This window comes from Cyclopterus lumpus, chromosome 15 (assembly GCF_009769545.1).
Source record: "Cyclopterus lumpus isolate fCycLum1 chromosome 15, fCycLum1.pri, whole genome shotgun sequence".
Taxonomy (NCBI): Eukaryota; Metazoa; Chordata; class Actinopteri; order Perciformes; family Cyclopteridae; genus Cyclopterus; species Cyclopterus lumpus.
In genome coordinates, this window is record NC_046980.1 from 20,302,768 (window position 1) to 20,312,279 (window position 9,512).

General features: G+C 48.0%; 2 protein-coding genes across 2 annotated transcripts in view; both read left to right on the forward strand.

The window, feature by feature from the left end:
- Positions 1-3,378, forward strand: part of thada (THADA armadillo repeat containing) — a 72,820-nt gene extending 69,442 nt beyond the window's left edge. The window contains exons 37-38 of the mRNA XM_034551467.1: positions 1,692-1,867; positions 2,822-3,378. Coding sequence (XP_034407358.1) covers positions 1,692-1,867; positions 2,822-3,145 — 500 coding nt within the window. The 3' untranslated portion in view covers positions 3,146-3,378. The remainder of the gene's footprint in view (positions 1-1,691; positions 1,868-2,821) is intronic.
- A 2,252-nt stretch (positions 3,379-5,630) lies between these two features.
- On the forward strand, positions 5,631-8,895 carry zfp36l2 (zinc finger protein 36, C3H type-like 2). Its single transcript, XM_034552373.1, has 2 exons — positions 5,631-5,988; positions 6,172-8,895. The coding sequence occupies exons 1-2, from the start codon at positions 5,650-5,652 to the stop codon at positions 7,372-7,374; spliced, it is 1,542 nt and encodes a 513-aa protein (XP_034408264.1). The 5' UTR covers positions 5,631-5,649; the 3' UTR covers positions 7,375-8,895.
- The last annotated feature ends 617 nt before the right edge of the window (positions 8,896-9,512 follow it).

Consider the following 9,512-nt stretch of genomic DNA (forward strand, 5'->3'; position numbering starts at 1 on the left):
GGGGAAATCGCATTAAGCGACGTGTGAAACCGCCGTAGAAAAGCAGATAGATTGAATGCAGCTAAAATTTCCTATTATGTCCCTTTTCAAGTGTTCGCAAGGGGAGGGCAGGAGGGGCTGTAAAGGCTTGACATCAGAGGCTGGGCTGTCCCAGAGAGAGAGAGAGAGGCGGCTTCTCGGTAAAGAAAGGAATTCGTCACTCATCCTCCTGAACTCTTAAATCTGCTCTAATGCGGTACAATCAGCAGCCTCTAATGTTCACAGAGCGGGTCAGACTTCAGGCTCTGCTCTGATGTTACGCCTCCTCTCTAAAGGAAAAGCAATCTGGCTTCCCAACCGTGTGTGTGTGTGTGTGTGTGTGTGTGTGTGTTATACTGTATGTGTGCTGATGTGTAGTCTGTACACCTCCCTCCCTCCTCTCTTCCCATGGTGGTAGTGTTTTGGCTAGCCCTTTGAAGTGTCTGGTGTTATCTGGGTGTCGGGTGCGGTGAGGATGGTCAAGGTGGAAGAACAACGCACGCACACACACACACACACACGCACAACCTCTGCGTCGCTGCGTGGACAACTGCGTGTCCTCGCCTCTCGTGTAGAACACAGGCAGCGTGGTCTCGTGACCGGACCTCCGAATATGTGCAGCGGCATTAGGGCTACAAAAATAGCCTGCGTCAAAATGCAACGTAATTCATTCAGTCGCCGAATGTAAGAACCACGTGATACAGTCGTACTCACGCATCCATTCATTAGTAAACAGGGAAGCGCACATTGTTTTTTTTGTTTTTTTACTGCATCTGAATTTGACAAAAAGTGTCCTGCCGAACTGTGAAAACGGAGCTTATTGAGATCGTGTGTGTGTGTGTGTGTGTGTGTGTGTGTGTGTGTTCAATTTGGTAAATAAAAATATTCTATTGAATACGGCTCACATGCCCTTCCAGTAACCATCCTAATCATTTTAGAAGCGAGTAATTCTAATACTATTGATGAATATGCTATCCAGAAAAAAACAGTTTATACTTAGTCACACTGTGATATTACTAAGAGAAGATTCACACTAGATCAACACATTAAAACACAAAATGACAATGATTTCTGTAGTGATGACATTTTCAGAAATAGATGCATAGCATTTGTTAGATATGAAACGTCAGCTGTTGGGACTTTTTCCTGAACCGATGTGAGGTCAAAGGTCAGGGATGTCGTATGTGTAGAGACTGTAAAGCCCTCTGAGGCTAGTTTGTGATTTTGGGCTATACACAAAATATTTAATTTAATAATAAGTAATGAACTGACGTTTTAACGACGCGCCCCGATTAAGTAAGTCACTAGTAGTTCTAACTAGCTAAGAACTTAAGACAGACTGCGTCTCCACGTGTGTAGTTGTAGTTTTTAACCAGTTTTCTTGTGCTAGTCTGCTGGAAAGGAAAAAAAAAGAAGGAAAGAAGAAGCAAAACAAAGATGTATCAAAGTATATCTCAATGGGCTTTCTTTTCAAAATGTCGTCCTCCGTTTTTTGCGGTTTAATTACATTTTTGTTGTCTTTCTCTGTTGCTTCCCTGCCCTCTTACCTCATTATGAGCTTGAGCACCACCTTAGATCCCAGGCTAGAGGTCCTTCGGGTCACTCCGAAGCTGAACTTCAGACTAAAGGTGACACAAACCGACTTGGTTCTTTTCCTTCTGCCCCTCCCCCAGATGTGACCGGTGCGTTCGTGTGTCCTCCCGTGGCCCTGGACGCGGGCGCGGGGCTCCTGTGTCGCCTCTTGGAGCCGTGGGGCCAGACGGCGGCGGGTGTCCTCGCTCTGACGGAGTGGCTGCTGGGCGACAAAGAAGCCGGCGAGGAGGCGGCCGAGGACGACGCCCCCGGTCTGGTGAGTAGGCGCTGCGACGACCTCGAGCCGACATCGCAAATCGTGAGCCTGGTTCGCACGCGAGGTTTTTCCCACTGTCGGCACCGTGCGATGGCGGAGGGCGACCACGAAGGCCCGTCAGAGCTCCATTTTCTGTGGCCGCACCCCGGATTGTAGAATCACCACTCGAGGCCTGGGGTTAGGGGGTCGGTCTCACAGGGACGAAGGCTGAGGGGATTCCTCACAGCAGGACAGGAGAGCTTTGAGCCGCCACGGGTTCTGCTCTCCTGTCACTCGTTTTGTCTCGACTTTCTACTCAAGGCGCCGATGTCAAACAGCTGGGAGGCCCTTTTTTTTTTTTTAAAGTGGCAGTGAGCAAAGTAACGGATACGTGTGGCTCGTTGCCTAAATATCTTCAGCCGTAAGATGCTGTCCATTTTTTCTACAGAATATGGGTCATGTGGTGCGTGTGCACATATTTTCTTTGGCACATTTTTGAAGTAATGCACTAGAGAAGCTGGATGGAAGCATGTTTGGGTTTTGGAAACGTTTGACTCGCGTGGCGGTCCAGCTGGTTTCTTCTGTCAGGGTCTTCCCAGATGTTCCCGTTAGGGGCAAATGTTTTGCCTTTTGTGGACAACGTGAAACTTTGGATAATACTTGGCTAATAGTTTGCTCCGACCAAACAATCGACGTCTCGAAGGTTTGTTTAAAATCGGCTTTACATTTGAATGGAAACACTGGGTTCTGTTTTTGATCTCCGCGTTTTGGCCTGAAAGACTACAAACAAAATGCCTGTTGCTCTCTGTCTGTGTACATTTTTGTTTGCTAAAATTCTTGTTGTATACAATTTAGAATTGTTTTGTTTACGGCTTGTGGCCATACAAAAAACAACAACAACAAAAAACTACAAATAACGCTGATTTTTTTGAATCGACATCCCAGTAACCAGACTCCCATTTCGCTTGTGACCAGGACGAAGAGGATGTCCTGTTCGAGAAGGGGGACCTGAATCTGTGGGCCGAGCCGGTCCAGTGGGTGAAGCTGCTTCACGGACACATTGGCGCCCTCGTCCCGCCCGCCGAGCAGACCGGGGACCCAGGGATCGCACGGCCGGACCAGGTCCGCCGGATCGGTGCGCTGGCGACTCGGGCCCGAGCCCAGGCCCATAGCTCCCAGCGGGCCCTGGACGCCCTCCCTGCCCTGCCCCAGTTCTCCTCCCCCATTGAGCACGCCCGGCTGGTGCTGAGGCACCAGAGGGCCACTCTGTCTCTAGATGTGCTGGAGAGGCTGAGGTAGCGGCGTTTGGCTTTTTAATTTGTATTATTTTAGGGTAAGAATTTCAGTGTAAAGTCAGTGTTCCTAATATTGAAATGGAAGAAAAGTATCAGATAAATGCTTCAATGAACTCTTTCCTCGTCTCCCACTTTGTCTTGCATATGTTCATTGATTACCAAATGTGTTTTACATTTTTACGATTACCCTTTTTCTCGATGTCATCTTTTTTTAAATAAACATTGTGTCTAACAATACTCTTGATTCTCAAGTCCTATTTTGTTTCCCTCGCTGCATGTGTGGACGCCGTGCGAGTGTGTGTTGGGGAAGCCATAACAACAACAACAACAACAACAACAACAACAACTCCTCATCGCCTGGAGCTCAGGCTTCTGTGCTCCTCTCAGGGTGGGGGTGGGGGGGGAAACCCTTCCAACAGTGTCTGCATTGAGCACACGGAAACGTTCCGCTTCCTCCATGTCCGTCAGGGATTTAAAGGGTCGGCTTCACGATCCGGGCTTCACGATCCGGGCTTCACGACCCGGGCTTCACGACCCGGGCGCGGGATTGTGAAGGCAAGTGTTTGTCTTCTCTTGACACGTCACCAAAGTCGTGTTCCAGACTTCTACTACATGTTTATACGAGGTGTTATTTTCCTGCGATATTTCATTTACTACACGATTCCTCCCATTGGACTGGGTTTTTATGCGTCCCTCTACTTTTCCTGGTTATGTAATTAGGAGGACAGCACAATGGACTACTGTCCGCTCGCTGTGTGTGTGTGTGTGTGTGTTCATGCTGCCCTCTAATACAGCTGGATCCTTCTCCCTCCCTGGTAGCCATGTTCCCTGTTACAGTAAAACATACGTGATGTTTTGGAACAGCTCAACATCCCCCAATAACAAAAATATGCGGACGAGGACATGTTCAAGGGATTTCTCAGGAGCCTCGCCGCGTCTGTCCTTCACATTAAACTATTTATCACAACTTGCAAAGCGCAAATAGTCCTGGGGCAGCCCTCAGACTAATTTTAGGGTTGGTAGTAGTAGATTTCAACCTCTTATGTCACTTGTTTTTCGCTGGTTGCTATTTCCCCTCCCACTTTTTTTTGTTAACCATACAGGACATTTTCATAACCACTCTACCAATTATGATCCCATATGGAAAAGGCTTAACGGTGTCGCAGAAACCGGCCATTTCTGGTTGTGTCGCACAGCGTTTTTGTACACCCTCCTGTCTCGATATATAAAGTCCGTCCTCTGCTGCCAACACTGCAATCTTTCCACTGTGGTTTTTTAAATTTTTTTTTTTTTTTAACTTGACATAACTCCAAGAGCGCAGCGGAGTAGTTTGACATTTTCATGTGAACATTCTGCCATCCTGAGAAGGTTACGTCACGCTGAGACAGGGGCAGCTTATTGTGACCGCACTGCACTCATTGACTTCACAAGAGGGGGGGGGGGGGAGACTGTGGCGACCGGTTAGGCTGCGGTTAAATGACCAAAAACATCCCTAAACATGGATGGCTCTGTTTCTGGAGCTTTACCCTTCAAAAAAAAAAAACACAAAAAAAACTAGAGGACATAAAAAAGACCCTTTCTCTACCATAAGTGTGACAGCCAAATGGGATCTGAAGAGGCTCCAGCAGGGGGCGCCCCAGTCTTCTTTTTCCCCACGCAGTTCTCATCATGCCCTCATGGGGGCAGTGTTGCTCTGCGGCGCCACATTGAAAAAGAAGGAGAAAAAAAACCCACATTCCTGCAGTCTGGGCTGAGATTGGTGGTTGTAACTCAAAGAGGGGGCTCAAAAAAAGATTTAACCAAAGCGAAAACGCTGTTTAGTTTTGAGACTATACAATAAAGTAGGCCGTGTCAGCGCGGTGGGCATGAACATGTGTCGTGGACCAGGAACAGGTTGCTTGTTGCGCCGTGGAAGTCGATTATGCAACCGGGTTGCTTGCACTCTGCCTGGGCTCCTCTCCGCTCATACTTGTGGTTTCACCATGAGAGAGAGAGGAGGCAGTTTCCTTCCATTACAAATACATGTCAGCTTCCAAGTGTGCTGGTGGAGAAGGGTTGCATTGTCACTGGATTCTTTTCAACGTGTGACCCAAGTGGGGATGTGTGTGCGTGTGCGTGTGCGCGTGCGTGTGTGTGCGTGTGTGTGTGGGGTTAATGTTCCTGGAGAACAGCTAGCATGCTTAGTAGACGTCCCCCTGATGTGTTTCTACATTCTTTCCCAGCGAGTCAACCCCCCCCCCCCTCCCCCCAAAAAAGAAGCAAAACCAACTTCCACAAAATTGGTTGTGTGATTAAAAAGTGTAGGGGGAGAGAAAACAAGTTTCGAGGGGTGTGAAGGAGGAGGAGGGCGGTTCGCTGGGGTTGTATTTCAAGGCGTGGTGTTGGAGAATAGGCGGCCAACCGGTGGATGGAAGTTTTCTCCGGGAGGAGGGGAGTGGGCGGCTCCTAGCAAAACTTTGCACCGACTTCAGTTCGCCCCTCCCTGGCCACCGCCAGGCATTTATACCCATGCGTAAGGCTCGAGCGCACAGTGCAGCACTCTGGCTCAGCGCTTCTCGAGGGGAGGACATAAAGCCACCTACGACTCAACAACACAAAACCCCCCACCATCACCACAGCACCCATTTTTTTGGTCCTCTCTCCTTCTGCGGACTTAAAACTGCTCACAAACTTTTAAAGGCAACTTTTCCCCTCAACCAAAACCAGTCGTGGCACGAACTAACGCACGTCGCGTTCAAGGATCCCGGTCGGTCCTCCATGAAAGAGGGAGTGCGGCAGCAAACTTGGGGAAACGAGATGTCTGCGGCCGTCTTGTCTGCGTTCTACGACATGGAAATGCTTTACAAGGTAACAGTTTGACAAGTTATGGGGGACTTTTGCATTCGGGGTGAAGCTCAACGAGCACGCGCTGACTTCGAAGCACGCAACAAGTTGTCACGTTGCAGGCAAATGCAGCCTTGAACGCACCATGTGGTCCAACTGGTAAGTAAAAGACGTGCATGGCTAACTCGTGTCTTTTCTCTCCTACAGCAAGATAAAAGCTTGAACATGAACGCCCTCCATATCAACAGCATGCTGGACAAGAAGGCGGTGGGGGCTCCGGTAACGACTCCGGGCTCTGGTGGCCCCTTCACGTCGGGATTTTTCCGCAGAAACTCGACCAGCAACTTGGAGGCGTTGAACAACGGCAACCAGTACTCGATGGGCTCATACGGCAGTCTGAAGGAGAACACGCCGGGCAGCAACGGCAGCGCCACGGCCCTCATGAACAAGGAGAACAAGTTCCGCGACCGCGCTTACAGCGACAACGGAGACCGGGGTGTGTTGCAGCAGAAGCCCGGCTCTCAGATAAACTCCACCCGCTACAAGACTGAGCTCTGCCGGCCCTTCGAGGAGAACGGGTCGTGCAAGTACGGGGAGAAATGTCAGTTCGCTCACGGCTACCACGAGTTGAGGAGCTTGTCCCGTCACCCGAAGTACAAAACGGAGCCGTGCCGCACCTTCCACACCATTGGTTTCTGTCCGTACGGTCCCCGGTGTCACTTTATCCACAACGCCGACGAGCGCCGGCCGTCTCCCGCAGCCAACACCAACATGCAGACGGGGGAGTCCAGGTCGGCTCGCGAGCTGTGCGGCTACAACCAGAGGGAGATCCTGCCGCAGCAGCTCGGCTACACCCAGAGGGACAGACCAAAGCTTCACCACAGCCTCAGCTTCTCCGGCTTCTCCACCCACCACGGACTCGAGTCTCCCCTGCTCGACAGCCCCATGTCCCGGACCCCGCCGCCGCCCACCACCGCCTCCTCCTCCTGCACCTCCACATCAAGCTTCTACGAGGACGTGCTCTCTCCCAACTCCGTGTCCTGCATCAACAGTGCCTTCGCCTTTCCCGGACAGGACTTAAAAGCCTTACTGGCCCCGCTGGCTGTGCACACCCCGAGCGGCTACGCCAACAACCACTCCACCAGTGCCTACTATGGGAACATGCAGAGCAGCGCGTGCCCGCCCTCCCCTCCGACGTACAACATGAGCCACTTGCAGGCGCTGCGCCGCCTCAACGAGTCGCCGGTGTTCGAGGCTCCTCCCAGCCCGCCAGACTCGCTCTCTGACCGGGAGAGCTATGCGAGCGGGTCCCTCAGCTCTTCCGGAAGTCTCAGCGGCTCCGAGTCCCCGAGTCTGGACGCTGGAAGGCGTTTGCCAATCTTCAGCAGGCTGTCGATTTCAGATGACTAATCGCTTCTTTTTTTTCATCTTTTTTTTCATATGGATTTATGGACTGGTCAGGCAGGGTCGTTTGAGGAGCCACGGGTGTTCAGTGAGTGAGGTAGACTGTCCTCCACCCCCATTTCAGCAGCAACCACCCTGCCGAAGTGTGCCTTTTTTGAGTAAGACATTGAATCCCTACCAGCTCCTGGGGTGCTGACCCCCCTCTGACCTCCCTGGAGGGGGGCCAGAGTGGAGAAGTTCACCCACAGGGATCAATACATCTTCAAACATTTAAGTGTCCTTGACCTGGCATTAGTTTAGTATGTTTTCCTGCTCTCCTTGTATGTAATATAGCTGTATTAAAACTTAGATAGCAAACAGAAGGCATTCCATCAGTGCCTTGCCCGAGGGCTTCATGGCAGCCCCCCCTTCCCCTTCTCTCTCTCCCTTTTTTGCTCTATCAGGCAAGCCACACTTTTTCCTGGGATTAGATGTGTGGGTTAACATGACTTGACAAGAAGAGACTGAGCGGTTTTCAGATTTCCTCCCATCCTGCCAAGAATATGCCTTGACTCAAAGTAACATTTCCCCCCCTTTTTTTTTTAATTAAAGTGTGTTTTTCTTTTTCTTCTCTGAAAGCTTCAACTTCCATTCCAGACCTGTCTTCTCCTAGCGCCACCCAGTGGTTTGTTTGGTTAGTCTAGTTCGTTGCTTGGATAAAAAGCACTCTTGAGTTGGGTTTGTTTGGGGAAATCACTGCTGATGGTTGAATATATATTTTTTTAGCTGTTTTTTGAGTGATATACATAGCTGTGCATAACTGGCTATGGACTATTTAACTTATTTATTATCTTGTGAAAAAAGTATAGGCTACATTGGTAATTTGTGTCCATACTGTATTTATCAAGTATGATGAAGCAATAGATCTATATTCTTTTATGTTTAAATTATGGTCGCCATTATTAATCTGCATAAAGTGGAGTGTATGTTCTTTTCACATTAATATATATATTTTGTTTTTTTTCCTCCTCCTTTTTGTAACTTCACTCGGTTATCTTTATTGTAAATGAGTAAAAAAAAAAAAAATCTTAATTTAAGAGAACGTATGATATTTATTTCATTAATTTTGTTTCCTTGTTTACGTTTATTAAAAAAAAAAAAGTTTGCGTGATTGCTGTTTGCTCCTGAGGTTGTCATGCTGTAGAAGGCTTCTTTTTTTTTTTTTTTCAAGGGTCCCTATTTAGATGTTTCCGTAGAATGTATAAACAATGTGGTTGTACAGACCGTCCAAACCGTACTTCTTTTTGTCGATTTAGATCAGACTTCAGTGACAAAGAACCCAAGTCAATAAATTAACCAAAAAGTATTTTTTAATTTTTTATTTTTCCTCTGTTTGCACGAGGTCACACTGTGATTCCAGCCACGTGCTAAAGAATGTAGCAATCCCTTGTGCCCCAGTATTATTGTGTAGTGCCTATATGGGGTTCACCATCTTGACATGCCTTAAAATTAACCAAATAAAGTATTTTTCCTACATGGCATCTTTTATACACCGGTTGAACTGAATGTAGTGTTGGATTCTGAATTTTTTTTTTTTTAAAGGTTGTTACCACTCAGACCCTCTGACTAAAACAACCGCAACCCTTCTAAATCCCCATTCCTCTTATTAGATTTCCCTTTGCTCTCTGTTTTTAGATTTTTTTTTATATATTGAAATCTAGTGTAGAGTCTCGAGTTTGCTGGAGAGGGAAGTGGATGAACGCGTTTGGTTTTGTACATAGTAGGTACAGGGGGATGCGCACTATGTACTTTTGACTACTTTATCAGAAGTAAAGCTTTTTGAATGTAACAAAACGGATTTAAAAAAAAGACAGCGATGTTGTGGTATTTCTTTTGGGGAGTCAGTTCACTACAAATTGATTGTGAGACTGTTAACTTTGTACTGTACATTTTATTTTGTAGTTCTCCCAATAAAAATCCTTAAAAAAAACAACTTCAGGCTATGATTTCCTTTACCGTGATGGTGCAGCAGGTGTTGGGGTCGAGATGTCCGGACACAAAACCCAAATTGGTACCAGTAAACACATCAGAGGTTACAGCTCAGCTCTCCTCCAGTGGAAGAACAACAACAAAAAGAAGCCTGGAGGGACAGTGTGTCATGGGCA